This window comes from Triplophysa rosa, linkage group LG4, assembly GCF_024868665.1.
Source record: "Triplophysa rosa linkage group LG4, Trosa_1v2, whole genome shotgun sequence".
NCBI lineage: Eukaryota > Metazoa > Chordata > Actinopteri > Cypriniformes > Nemacheilidae > Triplophysa > Triplophysa rosa.
In genome coordinates, this window is record NC_079893.1 from 25,061,598 (window position 1) to 25,084,677 (window position 23,080).

The 23,080-nt window shown below is 38.8% G+C and overlaps 1 protein-coding gene across 1 annotated transcript in view; it reads right to left on the reverse strand.

Annotated features, from left to right (window-relative positions):
- The window catches only part of ctnna2 (catenin (cadherin-associated protein), alpha 2), a 436,402-nt gene that overhangs the window by 408,169 nt on the left and 5,153 nt on the right, over positions 1-23,080 (reverse strand). Inside the window, exon 2 of the mRNA XM_057332819.1 lies at positions 2,424-2,530. Within this exon, the coding sequence (XP_057188802.1) occupies positions 2,424-2,525 (102 nt within the window). The 5' untranslated portion in view covers positions 2,526-2,530. The remainder of the gene's footprint in view (positions 1-2,423; positions 2,531-23,080) is intronic.

A 23,080-nucleotide genomic window follows, 5' to 3' on the forward strand; every position in this document is an offset into this window, starting at 1 on the left:
AAAAAAATCTGTAAAAAATCACTGTAAAATTATGTAACATTACAGTTCTGTCATGACAACTCTCGGAGGGGTTAGCATGGTAGTGCACATGACATATAAATGTATTCGGTCTTGGCGGAATAGATCTGCTACGCTGCTGCTGCGGCGGAGCAAGTACGGAGACTTGCTACAGCCAATACATCCACAACATGCTACTGTGTGCATATAAAGAATGCTTCTGCTGCACATATAACATATATGAATAAACCCTGCATGCTTACGTGATCACCTTGTAGCAGATCTATACCTGTGGAGCTGGGGAAGGAGGAGGGTTTCTAAAACGCTACAACAATCACTAGCCAAGATTTAAACGTAGAGCAAGCTCATTAGCTGCTGATACGGAAGGAACCAATCACCTGCGCCGTGTAGAAGTTATTTTTTAAGATTGGTTTAGACTTTAGGACTGTGCCATCTAGAGTTTCATGCAGGAACTTTCTCTGTCATTTTTTTACAGTGTTGGTTTCTAAGTGTTCATAAATCATATCTGAAGCATTACACAACCAATATTTGTTTAAGATATTAAAGGTTATTGTAAAACGTTACTGTAAATTAGTTGAGAAAATATAACTTCTTCATATTGTGGGTCTCTGTGTTAAGAGTTAAAAAAGTAAAAACTGAAAAAGCCCTGTTGTACACACACAGAACGGTAGTTTAGGTTATGATTCATTCATGCATTCGAATGCAGTTGTTGCTGCCAAAACTCAGCAGTGTGAATTTGGCCTAAGAGTCCCGTTTCCCATGTTACCAAACGATAAAGCAGTAGAAAGTTGTCCATGGTAGTTCAACATTATTGAGGTCAGGCCTTAACGTTATGCACTATGCCATCAAATAACATGCCTTGAAAACACTTTATGACTACATTTTATTACCTTGTTAAAAATAAGAACCGAAAAATTCTCATGTTCTCTTTTAAAAGAGCAGTTTTTAATGCTAAGACATGTTTTTGTTTTAGAAGACTTACAATAACATTTCACTCTGGCCGTTCATTCCCGGAGAAAACCATGAAGCCATGTTTTATGAACTGTGGACCCAATTTCTCAGTGACATTAAAGGTAAAATATTGCATTGTGGGACTTTTAGTTCATATGTCATTAATGTGCAGTATACAGTATAAGCAAACCATTCTGATCTAAATGCTCCTGCTTGAAATATTATTATTTTTACATATGAACTACATTCTGCTAACACATGAATGGGGCCATTCTATTAATGTTCAAAACTAAACTAACGAATGAGCAGAAAGTGGAGGAAAAGCAGTCGACCAATGCACAGAATTAATGGCAATTTTATTAATACTGTTGAAAAAGTAACCCAGCATGCACGTCCTGAATTTTGGTTACAAATGGCCAAAGTGTGCAGAGCTGTAATGTAGGTAATGAGTGGCTACTTTGAAGATTGTAAAATAGGATTGTACTTTTTTGGTTACATATTTGATGACTTACAGTTTTCTAATGTAATAATATTCCAAAAAAATTCAATAAAAAAATGAGTAGGTGTGTCCTAACTTTTGCAAATGTTTTGCCAGTAGCTGTAAGTCCAAGAAGATGGTTTGCACATTTGTGCAACATTACAGAGTTATGAGCAATCGCTTTCAGCTCTACTAGATATTAAAAATACTTCAGCCTATAAAAAAATTAGATATACCCTACAAAAAAACCCACATCTAAAACGAGGACCTTGCTGTGAGCTTTGAAGTTCTAAAGACAATGTAACAATCAGCATATTCTCCTTGCTCTGTTTTAACAAGGTCCTGGATCAGTTTCCCACATTGCTGTCCAGTAACCAGCCAATACAAGAACAATTAGATTTTCATCAGACTAGATTCTCATTTCCCGGCAAAAATTTGCAAGGTGCTTGCAAGGCAGCAAACGTTGCCAGCTGAGGCAGACGGTGTGGTATGCTAGGGTCGTTGTGACATCACTTACAACATTTCGATTTTTAATGCTAAACATTCAATTTGAGAAAGTCAATAGGAGGTTATGAAAACAAAGTATAAAGTTAATTAGTAATAGACCGATAAATTAGGCAGATTATTCAGGTGATATTCTGGGATTGTCTGCAAAGAATTATGTACACTTTGCAAATTAAAAGAAATTTCCATTACATCAGTTCCAACTAACTTCGACCTTATGAAAAGATAATTAACCATTTTCATCAAGTATTCAGTTAAATTTAGCAATAATGTCCACCTTACATTCGGAATCATTAAAATGAGCTGTTCTCTTGATATCAGGATTTATCAATCACTCAAGTAAACCAAAACCAAAAATACACAGCTCACTTAAAGCTAAAAAAAGAACATTATTTCAACAGTGCTTGCATCGCCATCATTGCAATAACCGTTCCTTATTAACACCAGCGGTTTAATATTTCCTAGACATTACCTGTGTGACCAACGGCTCCAGCAGCCTCTCCACAGTCAGTGTGCGAATCTCAAGGCTCTTGGGGTCCCATTTCAGCAAGATTGGGGACGTAGCGCTAGTCATGTTTACTGCAAATAAAGAGGAAAGAGAAGAGGGATTAACCATTTTGAAGGATGAAAGAGATGCAACAAAGCAGAGAGAGACAATTTAAATAAACAGGTGCAAAGTCAAATTTGAATGCCTGTAACTTTTTTAACAAGATCAAAGGCCAGAGTGTCTAATGCGCATTTATTATTAAAAACAGGAACTCTTCTTCATTTTGAAACTTCCACCAGGAAGGAGTTGTGAAGGAGAATGAGCGGGAAAGCAATTTACTGCACTTTTGAGAAGGCAATACAAGACGCAGGGATCTTGATGGGGTGTAGGAGGGTGCCGGTGCAGATCCAGTGATAGTCCTTTAGGCAAGCATTAGTGACTTGAATCTGATACGGGCTTCAACCGGTAGCCAGTGGAGAGAGATGAAAAGGGGTGTCACATGAGCCCTTTTGGATGGTAAATATATGGAATGCATAAATGGAATGCAGAGGACTTGTCAACTTATATATAGTATCATATATAATAGTGCAAGTCATAATTTTAAGACCAGGCATGCATCAAAAAGATTTTTTTACTTCCTCTTTCAAAAACCAATGCAAGGCAACGAACTGTAATATATAGAGGAATGTAAATATGGAATGATTTACCATCAGGTATATATTTTTTTTAAGTAAAATGAGGTTTAAAAAATCTTTAAAGGAATATTTAATGACACAATGTATTACAAATGGTTAGTTTGTAAATTATATATTATATAATAATGTATCTTTTATTGACTTGATGCTTATTGTTGTTGTTCGATGTAGTTTTGTATTTTATACTTGTTGGGACCCCAGGAAGAGTAGCCACTACCTAGGTCGTGGCTAATGGGGATCCAAATAAATAAAAAATGCCGGTATGTCAAAGTGTCTTGACCACGTACGAACCGAACTACAAAGCTATTAGCAAGACGCTAGTTATGTCTCTTTCTTGAGGTGTTGCGCAGACCGGTCGATGTATGACATCAAAGTGCCGTGAGAGCGGAGCTTCGTGTGCTTTCAAAACTTTCTCTACTCTGATGTCAGACATTCACCGATCAGTCTGCAGCATTTCAAGAAATCGAACATACCTAATGCAAAGTCAAAAGACAGATATGCAGTATTTTGTGAGTATCAGTACTATAGGAACGTGCACTCTTTTAAAAAGTGATATTTTAGATATAATGAAGTTTAATTGAATTAAGTTTAATTGAATGGAGGCCTAATGTTAACCTGTAGCCTAAGTTGTTTATAAGTAATGGAAAAAAAAATTTGGAGCCCCAGATGTATGCACTGTTTCGTTTGTTTCGCTGTTTTTGAGTTGTCTGTGGACAAGTTACATTATTGAAGGAAAAGAACAATTGATCCCCACAGGGACCATACGTAAGACTATGGTCTGTGGACACAAATCAAGTTATTAGTATTGAAGTCATTGAAAGATGTTATATACATATATATAAAATAGTAGTTTTGCAATGGCTCTTTTGCAAAAATGAATGAACCAAAACTAGAAAAATGTCTCTTTGGTTAAAAAAGGTTCCCGACCCCTGTTCTAACATATGCCTTGTTCCATCATATTGTCATTCACAAATGTACTGGGCTGGCCTAGATTCCCTGCTTCTTTAGATCCTGCATCCAACCTACTGATTACTAAAACCATATGCATGTCAACAGCCCAGCTCCCAGTGCTTTGAACACAGGTAATGTAAGCAGGTGCTTCCTGGTGAAGGTAGACATCTGCATAGCAGACGGGGGAAAAGTTTGCGTGACTGATGGGAAGGAGGAAAACCTTGAAAGCTGCAGGTGATTCTGGAGGAAAAGTGTGAGAACGCGTGTGATTGGCCGAAAACAATATAAAAAACGTTTTTTTCTATCATTTTTATCTGTTCTGTACCGAACATTCAGAGAAGGGGCTGTAGAAAATTGTACGGAAAAGTAAAAAAATATGTTAAAGGTTCTTTTCAAATATTGTCAATAAAAATGAACTTTTATTAAGTTAAGATGAGTCTCTGCTTTTCCACATCCTCGATTCACACAGGAATAATTTGTGTGAAAAGAATCATCAACGTCACATCGAACCTTCAGCTTCTGTTTGCTCCAGTTATTTCCTCACCTGTCAAGGAGCTACACATAAAAACCTGAAACTTTTGGGCATCTCCGTTCTTTTGTGCTCCAGCTGTGTCTCGTATTTCCCCTTTTCTGATGTATCTGTCAGTGAATCCTCAGGAGAGACGCCTGGCAGTCTCAGGCGCCATGTCAAACATTCCCTTAAGCACAAACTCCAACACACACTGCAGTCACCAAATACACCATCTTTTCTATTGAATACACCAGTCTTCTTTACACCTTCTGCCTTGAAAAAGCTTCTTCAATGGTTAAGCAAGCAGAAAGGGCACTTTATTTTCATTTGCAATTAAGCAAAAGTGTATTTTTAGCCCTTACATGTCCACAGACAGCAAACCAGAAGAAAACCATGCAAGGTCTATTTCATTCCCTTATCGCCCGGTAATGCCTCAATTATCCTGCGGAAATGAAAAGAGGAAGAGGATTAATTTCTTCCTGGATGGCAGGATGATAATAACACCAGCTGTAACAAGGAGTTCTGCTTTTCCGTCACATGTGCATTCAACCGACAACACGTCCATGCTAACCAGCCTAAACCTCCTTGGATCACCATGCAAATTTATGCTGGTCCAAATGGGTCTGTTCAGCAGGGGAGACTGCAATAAACATGAGGGAATGTAACATTATCGCATTCAGGTGACATTTTTATAAGTGGGTGGCAGGTGGAGGGTGATAATGCTGGAATGTGTCAGGTTTTGACAGCGAGACGCTAAAGGGTTTAGAGCGTGTGAAATGGATCGTTACCCAAAAACTAACACAAAAGAAGATATTTTGAAGGATGTTGGTAAGCAAACAATGGGGGTATCCATTGACTTCTATTGTATTGACACAAAACCAATGCAAGTCAATGGGTGTCGCCGTTGTTGTCACCAACATTCTAAAAATATTTATTTTGTGTTCTGCAGAAGAAAGAAAGTCATACAGGTTCGCAATGACAATGAGGGTGAGTAAATGATGACAGAATTTTCATTGTTGGCTGAAGTATCGCTTTACTTGTTCTAGATGTTATGCGGATGTTATGCTTGGCAGAATGAAACTCATGTTTAGCTCAAATATCAGAAGAAATCTAATATCCAAAGTGGCAAAACTCTACTATGGCTGTACAACACTATGGCCAGCTCACGCCAACAACTAACTATAAAGAAAAAGTTGAAAAATCATTATAAATTTAATAGTATAGCAGAGACTTCTCCATATGTATGATACAGCGCAACAGCATTATTCGGATTACTTTAAGAGTCCTTTTTTTCCAGTTTTTAAGGACTAGGCCTTAATTAAATTAGGATAATTAAGTTGTTTTAAAAAACATACTTTACAAAAAACATTACCGTGTGCATCTTGGGACAAAACAATCGCAGTGATATATTTTAAGATATGTTAGTGCAAGTTGTTTCCAATCGAGGCATCTCTCACATTTAAGTTAGTCTGAGACTAGGGGTGATATGGTGCGAATACGTGTTTTTTTGTGTCTTTAGTGTGTTATAAGTTGCCCATGCATGTATTAGACACGTAAAATTGCAAAAATTAAAGTGTCGGAACAAAAGATGCATTCTATCTAAAAGCGAATGCTCACCCACACCTGCCTGAAACGCCTCGTGTAACCACACCCCCACAAATCTACGTCACTTCGTGGTATGACTTGACTAAGACCGCCCAAATGTATACGCAAGTAAGGTGGGCGTACTTGTAAATCTCATTATATCGTCGCTGCAGCAGCCATGTCGTGGAGACGCTGTGTGTTTCGTTGCGAAAAAGAAAGACTCTTTGTTTGCCCTGCCAAAAGATGAGACAACTAAAAACGAATGGTTACATTTTATTTACAACACTGTTCCAGAACAGTACAATCCGAATATTCAAGTGTGTGCAGCGCATTTCACAGACGATTGCTTCATGAACCTGGGAGAGATCAAGGCCGGCTGTGCATGAAAGTTTTGGTTAAAAAGTGGGACAAATCCAACCATTACAACTTCGCAAGGACAGTCTGGCGCTTCAGATTCGCAGCCTGTAAGTATATTTTCATTGTAAAAGACTTTGTTACGGACTAACGCGAGTTGAGTTTGTCGTGTGTTTGTGATCTGCAAATGCAGACACGCGCGCAACGTGAAAAAAAGACAACATATGTCCTAATAATCAGTAATAATGTTCCAACTAGAGGCAACAAATGTCGTGTTTATAATGGGGTTTATTGTCTTTGTTGAGTCACGATGAGACATGGCGTAAAACTGGTTGATCACTAACGGCAAATCTTTATAACGTCGTATATAAAAGGTAAAACAGTTAGCTATAGTTTTTAACTATTTAACATAATATATTTTTAAAAAACCTTACCAATCCTTTACATCCTGCTCAAGTCGCGCTGGCAAAGTTGATGTATCGGCTTGATCATCTTCATTTTCCGGATCAGATTCGGGCTCGAATTGATAAGGAAAGTACCGGTGACATTTTATCACCTGTCAGTACAATTGCTTGGGAACATGATGTTCCGAATATGGTAAGAGGCGTTACATTTCCATCACACGCTTGCAGTATTCGACCAATCACTACTCACTGGTTAACTGGCCAATCATAGCACACCTCGCTTTTCAGAGCGATGAGCTTCATAAAAAGGCGGGGCAAAGAGGAGATACAAACATGCACGGTATGTGGAAAATAAAGCGTTTTTGAACCTTAAATCGTGTATACACATTGCATTGCATCTAAAACAAACCATAATATTCGTTTTAGCCCTGTCATTTGACGCCTTTAAGCCCTTATGATAAGAGACTTATCATGGACCCGATTATGACTTTGATTATCCAATGAAAATCAAGTATTCCAGGAAGCTGCTGTCTGGGCTGCGTGACGCTGCATTAGAGAGGATTAGAGACAGCTCAATAACGCCAGACAAACATCGATGTCATAACACACATACACACATTGGATTTCCATGTTTTAAAGGGACTTTCCATATACAAAATGATTCTTATACTGTACCAACTGTATATTCCCTCCCTCACCCTAGGTCAAAAATTATTGGTATTACTATCTTTGTGGGGAGATTTGGCACACTATGGCCCGGTTTCACAGACACGGCTTTTATAAAAATGCCTTATAGAAGGATACATTACTGGTGTGCATCTTGAGGCAAAACAATGGCACTGATATATTTTAAGATATTTCTGGGCAAGTTATATTCAGTTAAGACAGGTCATACATTCATTTTAGTCTAGGACTAGCCTTAAGCCTGGTATGTGAAACCGGGCCTAGGATTCATCAGAATCGCACACACGCACGCACACACACCTTCCATAAAAACAACAGAGAAAGGCAGCATTGCTTTAAAAGTTTTATGAGATGAAATGATGACATCACCCAATGTCAAAGCAGGTGACATCACTGTGCCAGCGTTTTCCTTTGTGTGTTGTTGTCCACCTAAGAGAACACACTAAATCCCTCAAAACTTCAAAACATGACTGATTCCATTCTGCATATTCCTGCCTCCCATCGTAAATTAAAGCCCTAAACTCCTCTGCAGGCCATCCTGCCCTTGAGCTGTAAAGATTAAAGCTTAGATTAACCCACACTAAATATCAGATGGGTAAACAGGAGATTAAGTGCAAACCTGTCGCTTGATTATTCACTGCCTTAGGAACACTTCTTTAAACCCACCCACTGGAAAAATCACAGAGATCTTTTGAGAGATCTCAATTATTTCTCCTAGACAGAAATAAGATTGATAAAATAATATTTGAAATGAAATAAATTGGATAGCTTAATATTCATCTGAAAAGGTATAATCTATAGACCGTTTAATCGGACGTGCGCGCGCCTGGACTGCAGGTAACTTCCGGTTTGTGTTTCTTTATCGGTCTGGCAAGTGTCTAATAATATAACTATTTATATTTGACTTAATTTATGTTATTATTAATTTATTTTCTTATTTTATTGTGTAATAAGTATATTAAATAAACGATTTCTACTGTGCAATAAAAACACGTGCAATACACAACTATATACTCATATTTATTATACATATGTTGTTGATATAATATTCAGCTATTGTCATGGCTCTGCTTCATTTAGTCATGTTTTTCTTGGTCCTGTAGCAGAGCCATGGCAAAGCCTTTGGTTATGTGTGGAGAGAAACATATTATTGTCCTTTTGACAATAATATACGTTCTCTCCAGTGTCTCGTTATTGGCCCCGCCCCTCTCGTTTCTTGTATTGCTTTCCTCTCGTGTCTTATGTTCCACACCTGCCCTCGCTCGTTATCCCTCATTTGTCTTTCCTATATATACCCTCTTGTTTCTTTGTCCTGTGCTCGTGGATTGTTCTGAGTAGTACTGTGTTCGTTCCATGTGTGCCTTGTACGTGCTGTGCTGTGCTTACCCAGTCTCGTGTCTTGTTCATGATCCTGTTCCCCGTCTAGTGTTTGTATTTGTTATTATATTATTCTTATTATTTTTGACCTTGTTTTGTCTTGCCCCCTCGTGGGAAGTTTTTGTTTGTTGTATTAGTCTCAGTTTGGTTTTCTCCCCATTGTGGGTGTTTTGGTTTCTGTTTTTGTTAAATAAAATCTTGTTTGTTAACCCAGTCATTGCCTGCCTGCAATTGGGTTCTTCCTGCCTCACTACTTGACAGAATCCACGAGCCAGAATTGAACCCAGCAGGCAAAATGGAGGCAAGGCGATCCAGGCAGGCTCATCTCCTCTGCGGTCTGCGACAGGGCTACTCCGATGTCTTTGTGTTTGCCGACCGATTCTTCGAGACCGCAGGGGAGATGGTCCATGATGAGAAGGAACAGATGGCTATGTTCAATGGCGGTCTGAACGAACCGCTGTCATGGGCAGAAATGAGGATGCTGAGACCGCTGGGCTTCACGGACATGATCAGGTATGCCATGAATCGGCCGGAGCCCAGGGTCTCAGTCAAGCCCAGTCTTTCTTCCCCGCTGGTCACAATTCCTGAGGGTGGTTCCCTGCAGATCGGGTTTGTGGGCATCGCCACGCCATCCTCCTCACCCTCGGCAGCTTCTCCACCGTCCACCAGCCTCGTTGGCAAGCGGGGGAGGCGAGCGTCCTGGGGATCCACCTCCGAGGAGTCCCAGCCGGAGCCAGCCGTGCCTTATACCTCCTTCCATCACCCGACCACCAGCCGGGTGGCTCGGCGGAAGAAGAGGCAGCGGCGGGCAGCGTGGACTCCAACCCAGCCGGTGCAGCCGACGTCCAGTCCGGTGCAGCCGCGGTCCAGTCTGGTGCAGCCGGCGTCCAGTCTTGTGTCCAGCCTGATGTCCAGTCCGGTGCAGCCGGCGTCCAGTCCGGTGCAGCCGGCATCCAGCCGGCCTTCCAGCCGGCCTTCCAGCCGGTCCCCAGTCCGGCAGCCAAGCCGGCCCCTGGTAAACCTCCTCCCATGTTTGTTGTTTTTGTTGGCTCACCCTAGTCCTTTTGTTATTTTGCCGTGTCTACCATTGATTTTGTTTTCTTTGTTTTGCCTTGTTCTGTCTGCCACCCAGTCGGTCTTGTCTCGTCCGTCTACCCCTTGGTGAGCGCCTGGAGGTGCTCATTAAAGGGGGGGCTTCTGTCATGGCTCTGCTTCATTTAGTCATGTTTTTCTTGGTCCTGTAGCAGAGCCATGGCAAAGCCTTTGGTTATGTGTGGAGAGAAACATATTATTGTCCTTTTGACAATAATATACGTTCTCTCCAGTGTCTCTTCATTGGCCCCGCCCCTCTCGTTTCTTGTATTGCTTTCCTCTCGTGTCTTATGTTCCACACCTGCCCTCGCTCGTTATCCCTAGTTTGTCTTTCCTATATATACCCTCTTGTTTCTTTGTCCTGTGCTCGTGGATTGTTCTGAGTATGTACTGTGTTCGTTCCATGTGTGCCTTGTGCCTTGTACGTGCTGTGCTTACCCAGTCTCGTGTCTTGTTCCTGATCATGTTAACCGTCTAGTGTTTGTATTATTATATTATTCTTATGTTTGACCTTGTTTTGTCTTGCCCCCTCGTGGGAAGTTTTTGTTTGTTGTATTAGTCTGTTTAGTTTTCTCCCCATTGTGGGTGTTTTGGTTTCTGTTTATGTTAAAAAATAAAATCTTGTTTGTTAACCCCGTCATTGCCTGCCTGCAATTGGGTTCTTCCTGCCTCACTTCTTGACAGCTATCCACATACCCCTGCATAACTTGTATATAACAGTATAATTTGTATATAGCACAATATGCCTATTGTCCTTTTGTCTAATATTGTTCTTTCTGTCAAATTGTCTCTCACATATTTATTTTTTAGGTTTTGTTACCTGTGCCTTGTCACTTTTTTAACCTGTATGTGCACTGGAAGCTTCTGTCACTAATACAAATTCCTTGTGTGTCCAAGCACACGTGGCAATAAAGCTCTTTCTGATTATGATTTGTGGAATTATGTTATACGTTAATTTTATGAAATGCGTCATGTATCTTTGTCGCACTTGAAGAAACCGTATGGGACATTGACATGTAGCTGTTGAACTTGGTATCGCAGTCTAAATTCAAAATAATGGCGAGACAAGTTTAGCCAAGTGACAGTTCTTTAATTGCTTGTTATCATAAATAATCTACAGGCTCTCTATTATTTGCGAGCGTGTACTGGAAGTTAAGGGCAGTCCACGAACACGAGCATGCGCAGTAATGTTTGTTTACGTTGTTGCTTTGAAACCGTCTATATCAAGATCCACTCAAATATTTTTATTTGGAAATATGAGGAAAAAATGGGAACAGCTTCCTCCTTCCTCTGTGGAATATTGACAACTGTCAAGAGCTTCCAGTGCACATGTTCTCATTATCAATGTAATAAAACAAAATGTTTTGATGAAAACAACCTACACGTTGTAGGTTTATCAGGACCACACATACACATGAGTCACTTCACTTGTGTGAATACAGTAAAACAGCTGTAAAACTGATCTCAGTCCATATTCACCCAATATTGGTGCTGAGGGTGCGCAGCAGTGTGGAATTCGGCTGACAAAGGACTTTGTTATGTGCCAAGGAGGAGGACAAGAGGGCGTAGCGGAATTTGACATGGAGCAACTTAAACCAACTGTGCCATTTCAAAGTACATTTTTCTTTCCACCTCTCCAACCGACCTGTCTATCTGTGTTTTTATGTTTTCCTCTCTCCACAAACAAGCTTCTTCTGTCGCGGGGACGTGGAAAGCCAGAGAGACTTAAGAAGGATGGAGCAAGTGAGCGAGGGAGGGAGGGAGAAAAATGACAAGGAAAGACAGCAGAGGGAAAACAATAAAGAGAGAGAGCACTTTATACAATAGGAAGAATGAAACAGGGGGAAGCATTAAAGACAGAGAAGCATAAAAGAGACAGACAGAGATGGAAACAGCCTGGAATAAAGAATGCACACAGAGCAGATAAACTGCGGCAGCGGAAGTTTCTAGGACATGTCAGTGGCTGATGGTGAGATGCCCAGAAGGACAAAAGACTCACACGGTGGCAAATTCACACCCATCTCCCAACACTGACTGTGTTTCTATATACAGTTAAGTTTACACATTTTGGGGCAGATGAGTATACATTTCTATTTGGCTGATCTTTCCCGAAGAGATTATACATTAGTGGTGCGGGTGGCTTGTTTTTGATGAGATCAGCGCTCCTAAAATATTCCTGACTGTAGAGAAACAACTAGTATGTGGGCAATAAAGCCATTCCTGACACTGGTGCAAAAAATCTTCACTGGATTTCTGCTGCAATGTTTGAGCACTACAGGGTTCTCAATGAATTCAAATGACCTTTCCAGTCATTTCAAATTACTACTAAGCATTTTTTATGATGTTATATATTTCCATGATTTCCATGCCTGAAAATAAAATTTTTCAAATATTCATTGTTCGTGCTTGTGCATAAGAACCATTGCACATTTAAATTCCCATAGAAAAAACTCACAAAAATAATCTCATAAATATATCATCCACATGAAAATGATACTAAATGGAAAAAGATTTGTCAACAAACCAATGAACTGAACAATACCAGCTACACTACTATTATAGTGTAAAACTGTGACTCGACTGCCACTAAAACAAATGCACATTCCTTATCAGCCCACATTCTAGCACCCCCTCATGAAATTCTGACTGGAACAGCAACATTTGCAAACTGTAACACCATGAGGTCATTGTTTGAAATGTCCTTTAATATCCAGGAAGAGATTTTCGCGCACACTGCGGCTGCATCTTTAAATGTTAATATGGGCTCATCATTTAGTCTTTAGTCTTTTTATTTTGTGGGAACGTGGAGACAGGCAAGTACAGACAACATGTCCAATGATGGCACTTAAAGGTGCAATGTGTGATATTAAGGAGGATCTATTGACATAAATGCATAATATACTATAATATAAAATATAATATACATAACTATGTGTTCAGAGGTGTATAAAGACCGTACATAATGAAGTGTTATGTTTTATTACCTTATGAGCTATTTCTATCTGCATACACCGCGGGTCCACTTACATGGAATTCGTCATGTTGTTTCTACAGTAGCCCTAAACAGACAAACTGCTCTACAGAGTGCGCTTCGTTGTTATCTCCTTCGACAAAGAAGCGAAAATGCGACGACATTTTAGCCCTGTGTGTGCTTCAAAAGGGAGGGGTGGAGTGAGTCGTTGGTTGCAATTGAACTATCGCTAAGCCCCGCCCCCCTGAGATACCGTCGCTAACTCGGGCAAACACATGGAGTTCGCTAATGTCTTACAATGAGAGCTGTCAGTGTGAAAGCCTTGTCCCAAGAGTTTTGTTCACACATTTTGCACACACTCTCGTTGGGGAGCATTCTAGTGGGACTTAAATATAAATGATATATAAATATATCATGGGGGGATATATAAAAGTATATAAGTATATAAAAATATGGTAGATGAGATTCATCTGGAAGCGAGGGTTTACAGATCACAATGAAAGTGGGAGAATCCAGTCGTCATGATCGCAAAAGACAACACTGTTCATGTACTGCAGGGTAAGATTAAATCTCGCTAACTTTACCGTTTTTCACCAGTGATACCTTGCTGAAGCACATGATGACATTAACCCGTTTTCTTTGGGATTGTGGTTGAACCAGGTTACTGCTCCCACAACACAGTCTTGTTTAGGTTTAGCAAATGGAATAAAATAAATGACATTCCCCATCCTCTCAGCATACCTGGAATCAGGCACATCGTTTTACCATTTTTGTAGCATAAACACCGTAAAAATGATGAGAGCTTCGGATTTTACAATGCTTCTCTACATCGCTGAAACCTCAAGTTGTCCAAGTTCCGGTCCCCGTGCAACTGATACTCAGCTGCCATTGGCTCATCTGCGTTTGAGGGGAGGGGCTTAGCGATACGTCAATTCGCAACCTCACCGCTAGATGCCACTAAATTTTAAATATGCATCCCTCACAAAGCCATAATTGAAATACTGTAAATAAATATAAAGTCAGGCTTTTCACATCCTCTAAATGTGATAAAGACCAAAGGCAAAACCGGATTGTGAAAACACCATCTCATTCAGAGGTCTCCATTCAGAGTCAATGAGCTCTAGCCTCAGTTCTGTTTCAGACAAAGCAGATGCACACAGATGTTCGCAATGTCCACTGTAACCTTACCAAAGTAACAACAGAGCATTGCCTGAAACTTTAGCTGAGATGCTGAAGTGAATAATGACATGGCTGGTCTGTTTCCCCTGCCTCAAGAAAGTATACTGACCCACAACGGATTCCTATGCAATTATTTCTGTTCTGAATGACATGCACGCTCTCATTAGCATGACCTTGCTGTTACATTTACATTTACATTTTTTTTGTGCAACAAAAGAACAACAATGCATAGGTGCAGTACAACTGGTCTCAGTCAGTCTATCACAGTATACGAAGCTTTCCTACGAAGATAGTTAAGTAGAAAAGAAGTAGAAGACTGCACTAATGGGTCAGATGTTGGGTCAGATGTTGATGGAAGAGATGTGTTTTTAGCCGATTCTAAAAGGCCGCTACAGAATCCGCTGATCTTGTGGCAAGAGGGAGATTGTTCCAGAGTTGTGGAAGTGAGAGTGATTTTCTCCCTTTGTGGGACGGCACCACAAGACGTTGTTCGATTGCAGAGCGCAGGGATCGGGCGGGTACATAAGTCTGATTTAGTGAGTGAAGATATGGGGGTGCCGAACCAGTGGTGGTTTTGTAGGTCAAGAGCAGAGATTTGAATTAGATTCGAGTGACTATAGGGAGCCAGTGCAACCTAACGAAGAGAGGAGTGACGTGCGCTCTCTTCGGCTCATTGAAGACCACTCTTGCCGCTGCACTCTGGATCATCTGAAGAGGTCTGGTTGTACAAGCTGGAAGACCAGCCAGTAGAGCATTGCAATAGTCCAGTCTGGACAGGACAAGAACCTGGACAAGAACATGCGTAGCATGCTCAGACAGGAAAGGTCTAATTCTCCTAATATTGTAGAGGATGAATCTACAGGACCGGGTGGTGCTGGCAACATGATCAGCGAAGTTCAGCTGATCATCAATTACCACTCCCAGGTTTCTGGCCGTTCTGGAAGGAGTAATGGTTGATGAACCTAGTTGGATGGAAAGGTCGTGCTTAAAACTGCTTAAAACTGTGAGTTTTCAGGTCGAGCAGTTCAGTTTTTGCAAGGTTCAGCTGCAGGTGATGGTCCTTCATCCATGTGAGATGTCATTCAGGCATGCCGAGATGTGCTCAGAAACCATCGGATCATTAGGCTCAAATGACAGGTGGAGCTGTGTGTCATCCTTATAGCAGTGATAGGAAAAGCCATGTTTCCAAATGACAGAGCCTAGGGACATGGGTATATGGAGAAGAGCAAAGAACAAAAAACCAACAAAAAAATGCAGGCTGACCAAAGGAAGGCTTGCTGGTTAAACTAGTTAAGAGGCACGGAAAACAAGAACAGCAGCATCCTATGATGAAAGACAGATCCAAAACACGACTGTGCTGTGATAGCGAAACAGTGTTTTCCTTTCTATTTCCTCCACCTCTACACAATTATATGAATGAATTCAGCCCTGTTTGTAGGGATGCACCGATACCGATACCAGTATCGGGTATCGGCCCGATACCAAGCTCATGTACTCATACTCGTAATGACACACCGATACCAAAGACCGATACCTCACGTGACATACATAGAGACCTATGATTTCTGCAATGCGGAAAATGCGGACGGAATAGAGGAATCCAGGCATAAAAACAGAATTTGCTGTACAACACGGAATGACACGGAATCTGGCAAATGTATTATTTCCTAACAAGAAATATGCGCTGAACCGCTAACATCTAATGTAACAGCTAACGAAATATTGAGATACTGTTTAAATATGTATTCTGCTTGTTTTGCGTGACTTTGTGTGAAAGTGCGTGACATTGTGCTTGTGAAGCTTTCAGAGCCAGTGTTTCACTGCACGAGGAAACGAACACGTAACAAACACCATTTGCGGCGATCCGTCAAAATAAAAGTCTGGTTGACTTGAACAAGTTATAATACACTCACATTTTACCACACCCCCCCCCCTTGAATTTTTTATAATTCAACCACAGAGTATATTGTTTACTTTAGCAAACTGAAGTAAATGTGCTAGTAAAATTGTGCTACTTCTCATAAAAAAATTGAACTTAATTTAAAAATAGTACTTAAATTTAAGTAGACCTAAAAACAAAAGAAAAAAAATGTACCAGTAAGATACTGGTTTATTAACATAATTGTACATTATACAGGCATCGGTTATAGGTATCGGTATCGGCGAGTACCAGAAAAAAAGGATCGGTACTCATACTCGGTCTATAAAAAAATGGTATCGATGCAGCCCTACCTGTTTGCATATAAACTATATTTGTTTTGTAGATCATTTGTGATTTTTGTTTAGAAGTGTAGAAAGAAAGGTCCAGTGTATGGCATTTAGCTGCATCTAGTGGTGAAGTTGCGAATTCACGAAACTCGCTCTGTAGAGCAGTTTGTCAGTTTAGGGCTACTGTAGAAACAACAGGTATGTAGAAATAGCTCATTAATAAAAACATAATGATGATTCATTATGTATGGTCTTTCTACGCCTCTGAAGAACATAGTTCTGTCATGTATATTATATTGCATTTCTGTCAATAGATCCTCCAAAAAATGACACAGCACCTTTAACTTAAATTCATAGACTTTCATTCAAAATCGAACCAAATTCTTCAACAGAAGGCTGGATGCAACACAACACAATACAAAGGAATTACACTGTGTCCATACAACCAGCTGTGACCAGCTACAACTGATTCTATATTAGAATGTTGTGTGCCGTACCACATTGTGATTATAATAGGAGCGATCGGATAAGATCACAATGACTTACTGATTTGCGTCAACATTTCCTTCAGATAATGTAAATGCAGTTTCCTTCTGCTTCTCACACAATTATTGTGATCATGGAATGATTTGATAGTCTCATGAGAAATGTGCAAGTGAGTGCAGAGGTGGAGATTAGTCAGCTCACACCTGCTATTTTAAACAAGCTCTGCCAGTAACAATGGTCAGACCCTCCATACCAATGTTCTCTCACCCTCAGCCTCGTCTCTCCCTTACCCACTCAGTCTCTCTCTTTCACAAATGTATTATGTGCAAATTCCCTCAAACTGCCACACTCACCGTTTCCCTCGCTGTTTACCCGGATTAAATCTAAACTCAAATTGAGGTTAATACCTTAAAAACACAAGCAGTCATGTAAAGCAGGGTCTTGGTTTGGCGCTTCTGTTTTACCAATATTATTAAGCTATGAAACATGCCGTTCTCTAAATGAAATTTAAGGGAAAAAAAGCGTTCGTTCAATGATTCGAGACTGTTTACTGATTACACTGACCGTAGTGTCCGATCTCTCCTCAGCACTGGGAAACCAAACTTCATCTAGAAAAGCTGTTAGTGTGTTTCACAGCACAAGAGACTTAATGGAGGTGCGGTAATATACTATTTTATCAACGTTGTCAGTTGGAGTGTCACTTGAGGAGTCTGATGAGAAATGTTCAAGCCCATAATGAAATCTTTGACCTTTGTTTTACAACTTTGGCATCTTGGCATCTATGCTTGGGATGAAATGAATATTATATTATTTACTCATCCTCATGTTATTACAAACCTGTATGACTGTTCTTCCTTCTGCACAACACAAAAGAAGATATTTTGAAGAATGTGGTAACCAAAAAACATTGGCCCCTATTGACTTCCACTATATGGACACGACACCACTGACAAATTTCTCCAAATAACTTCTTTTGAGTTACACAGAACAAAGAGTCACATACAGGTTTTGAAAGACATCTGTGTAAATAAATGATCGGAGAATTTTGATTTTGGCTATCCCTATCTCTAATAAAACTTTGAGAAAGACAACAATCTCAGAAGGTTCAGCAAGCATCTTGGCTTGGTTTTGACCACACGTTTTTGTTTGTTTGTTTTTTTGTTAAAACAGACATATCAGTAACAAATCTAAGAAAATCCTAAGAAAATATCCAGTGTTGCATTAAAGAGCTGGAAAGACACTTTCCGTTTCAGAGTTATTAGCTTACAGCCCACATATTGCTCATTTCTTGGCATCTAGAGGGGCCAGAGAGATAACAAACAGATTCGAGCTAAACGGAGGAGGGAATTTCTCGCTTTATTGCTCTCCGGTGACAAACGATGTGCCACCACAATTTCCAGCGTTACGCAGGGCTTCATTGCAAAATAAAATGACAACAGCATCAAAGAGTCTGATTACACTCCACAGCAACTGCCTTTGAAGCTGAAGTTAATAACTTTTGAGTGAACAATTTCTGGAAAAGGTAAATGAGTGCCGACAACTAATTTCAGCGCTGGTGAGAAAAACTCTTAGGGGCTTCACCTCAACAGGCCTATCAAACTGCTCTAGTTATAATGTAACTACGTTTAGCAAAAAATGACAAAATGCAAGTTTGACATTTAAAAGAGAATGCAATTGATTATAATTTTATTAAACACATTATTTTTAAATGAGGGTATGAAATTCTTGAAAATCAAAGTTGTAGAAGAAACAGGCTTGATGTGACCCGTCGCAATTCAATAAATCTCTTCGACGTGCGGGCAAAGAACAGCTGTCCTTGGTTTTGATTAGAGACGTAATGCATGAAGAAGCAAAATAGAAAAAAATGATCTATTTCGAAGATTAATGTTCAAACATGAAATAGGATTGCTGTTTTCATCCGTACCGCCGAATGCTCTCGGCATATTGAGCACAGAAAGTACATCTCTAAAAATTAGATTCGGAATCAGACGATACTGTTTGGATGCCACAGCTTGATTTCACGGCCAGAAACAAATCGTGTTTACGATCACAACCACAGCATGGCCGTCAGAGGAGAATAATCATAATAATTGAACAAAGTTTAAAGAGTGTAGTTTTATACACTGTAAAAAGAACACTGTGAAATTTACAGCAACTTGCTGGCAGCAATTGGCAAGTAAGTTGCTGTAAAACATTCCGCAGTATGCTGACTGTAGGTTTAATCACAGTAACTATTAAATAATGTAATTCTTTATTACAGTAATAATCACAGTTCTGTAATTGCAATTAGAGTATTAGAATGCTGTTTTATTTATCACAGCAAATATTAGACTAGTGTAACGTGCATTACTGCATTCATTTTTGTGTACTGTGAAATAAAGACACCACTTTTAATACAAAAATGACATTTATTGACTTACAACATTTCTTATGTGACAATGCATAAAGGCATAAAAATAGATTGTAAACATTATTTATTTTGTAAATATATATTTTTATTTTGTAAAATTTAAATTAGAAATGTATAAAACACAATCATTTTAAAATGATATAATATACATTATGTTTATACTAAAAAAACTACATTGTTAGATCTATACAATATATCATTGAAAAAACATTATTTGCAACTGACTCTGGTCCTGTATGTTTTTCATGAACTGGAGTCATCCTCCTGGACTGAAGTCTTCTTCCTTGCAGTAAAAGACAAAAGACATAGACTCATTATATTCAGTGATATTTAATCTGCAGAAGCTGCATCTGGCTTATTACACAGACTATACCGGTATTTAATGCTGTTCAAATGTGCAGTAACTGTATTTACACCACAACTCCATAATGTTATAAGATTAATGTAATTTTAAATGCATGTGTATACATTATGAAAAGATAAAAGATAAAAAAAGACAAAACAAAGTTTAAGGCTGATGCTGTCTTTAAACTGAGTTAGAGGAGCATATCACATGTCATAAATATAAGAAACAGGCACTCATTACAGTGGACTGAAATATTTAAAAAAATCTTAATGTTACTATTGATATTTTAATCATGATTATTGTCAAATAATAGAATATTTTAAAAATAGTTTAGCATGTCATTCTTACAGTTCATTCTTATTGATTATAAAGACAAATAGTTCATGGGTGATATTGCTGTTTTTGCATTAATACATCTTCACATTGATTCTTTTAGTAGCATAAAAAACATTTATAAACAAAACTTAAAAACCCATAACTGAAAAAGTAAATGACTGCAGTTATAATCTTATGTTATAATGAATGAAGTTGACTGCATTAAACTTTCATTATAATAAATGAATCTGACTTGCATCGTATCTGCAACCTGTTGTTTTTATAAGCAAGCGGTGAATCATCTAAACTTCTGATTGGCCATTACGTTCATGCGCCGAGACTATGACAGGTTGTAAGGCTCACCGCTGTATATTACACATGTAAATAAATATGCACAGTGATCAGATGTAAGAAGACACTTTATTCACATTTCATTTTAATCGTAACAGTTGTAACACTTTTAGTTGTATTATTCAAGGGCCAAAAAATGCCTTTTATGTTGAATTTTGAGGGCATTTTTTGCACAAAGCCCCCGTTATTCTCAGACATGGGTTGCTGCAGCTTGCCCTGCAATGGATCTTATAAAGAATATGAAATGTTTAACCATTAAAACTCTTTAAAAGTCTTACCTGTTATTGCGTTTTCTTTCAACTCAGCACACTTCAGTAACTTATCGGTTTCCTTCACATGGCTACGCACAAACACACACATAACATACACACGGACACAATTCCGGATTATTTTTATCCAACAGCATTACTCCTTCGCCAAACTGAAGATGTTATCAATCAAATCTTGCTAGATAAAAATATATCATTATATGAGCAAAACATTATTTTTTTTAATAATATGCACACGCTATCATACCAGCTCATGTCTGTGTTGTTCTCCCGCTATCTGTTCACTCATATACAATGCGCAGATAACCTGACAAGAGGAAACTGCGCTAAATAAACAATAATAGCAACAAATAATGATAAAAATTAGAAAAAATGACTTTGCTGAAGTCAAGATTTTGAAGAATCTGTCGAGTCTCTTCAGATTTGTACTGACAAAAAAATCTGTTAAAAATTACTGTATAACGATTCACAGCATAAACATATTTACTGTAGAATTTTCCCGCCATCAAAATTTTCCCACGATGCTTTGCAGCTCTACAGCAACCTGCTGTATGCAGGTTATACAGTAAGGATTTGATCATTTTACAGTAATAATGCTGTAAAAACTACAGAAATGTGTTACAGTGTAGATGTTCTTAAATTATGACTTCGAAAGTCCTATTGAGCTCTTTCAGCAATAGAACGTGAGACAGCCGGCACGCCAGTGACCATCTGTCCCGCCCTGCGATTGTTGACACCTCAAAAGTAGGTAAACGGCTGTGCTGTATGATGACTAGTCGACTCACTTGATCTACGCTTCAACCGCTAACAGCCAAGCCAAAACATCTATTGACCCAGCATAGATTTTGGCTTAGTTGATCAAAGTTAATTAAACCGTTTAATTAAACCGTGTTGAAAAACTCATCCGATAATGTGGGCTGCAAAGCAGAAGGAAAAAAGTGAGTAATGGCTGCAGGTATATCTACAAGACAATATGGGATAGCCCAGTGTGTAACTTTGTGCCATAAAATTACCCTCAGGGGTGCTTAAAGCATGGGGAGAAAATAAAGAGAAGAAAGGGAGTCAAACAAAGTCAGAGAGGGGAAAATAACTAGAGCTTGCACGACTACACATGTCACTTTTACTATAGGGCCACCACCTTGCAGAGTTTAGTTCCAACCTCCTGCCTGAAATTTTTAAGAAATCCTGAAGACTTTGATTAGCACATTCAGGTGTATTTTATTACGGTCTCTGGGGGATGGTGGCAGATTTGATTAGCCATTCTCTGAGTCAGGTGTGAGACTAGATTAGAATTTATGCAGAATTCACCGTAATGCTAAGTTTTTCATAAAACCTTGCCAAGTTTTTGTACTGTGAAACATTACATTACAATACAAAACATATTACGATTATTCTTATCGTAACATTCACAACTTTTTTACGGTTACTGTTAAAACTTATAGTGGTTTTGTAAGCTTGTTGTTTATGTGCCAGAAGGGTGCTCAGAGATATGCAAATACATAGGTTGACAGGGAGGTAGGAGATTCTATCATTGGATTTGGACCAAATCAATAACCAATATTTTTTGTTGTTTATGTAAAATACTGCCTACCCAAGCTTTAAGCGTTTGCTGTGTAAAACAAACAGCGCTGAGTTTTCTGAATAAAACACATTATTACTAGGGTTGGGAATCGAAAATCAATTCCAATTTGGAATCGGAATTGAAAGACTAGGAATCGGATCGGAAACAAAAGGAATAGGAATCGGATACTTGAGATTAAAATTTTAAATCCTCTTATCAACTCCTGTGTGCATATTTTCAGAAAAGTTGCGTGATCTGCTGATATCTCACTAAAAGCCTTTATGAAAATTAACAATATTTTTACTATAGTAAGCATAGTTTATCTATGGTATTTGCATTAAAAGCACAGGAACCACAAATTAACGATAGATTCATTATAGTTACAACCATTTAACCATGATGTAGTTCAACTATGGAAATACAAATTGTAATAAATCAGAAAAAACATGGTTCTATGTGTATAAATACACAAAACGGTGCTCATAAATATATATATTTTTGCAAACAAGTCAATAAGCAAGCAGGCTAAATGACCACACAGGTTGATATCTAAATGTTTTACTTCAACTGTGGAATCGAAACTGGGAATCGATAAGAATCGAAATCGATAAGCAGAATCAGAATTGGAATCGTAATCGATAAAATTCAAACAATTCCCAACCCTAATTATTACTAAACTTTGTATACAATCAAGTTTCACAATGACATATATCTTGTTTACATTTACTGCGTATTATAATGTCAAAGGAATATAATTTACAAGCTTTATATCATTATAAATGTGATTCAGAATACAGCAGCATATAAGGTTTACAACCAAAGAGTCACACCCTTCTTGGTGTCACTGTAGCTGTCTACACCAAATTTAAGACTTTGGCACTACAGCTTTCAGCA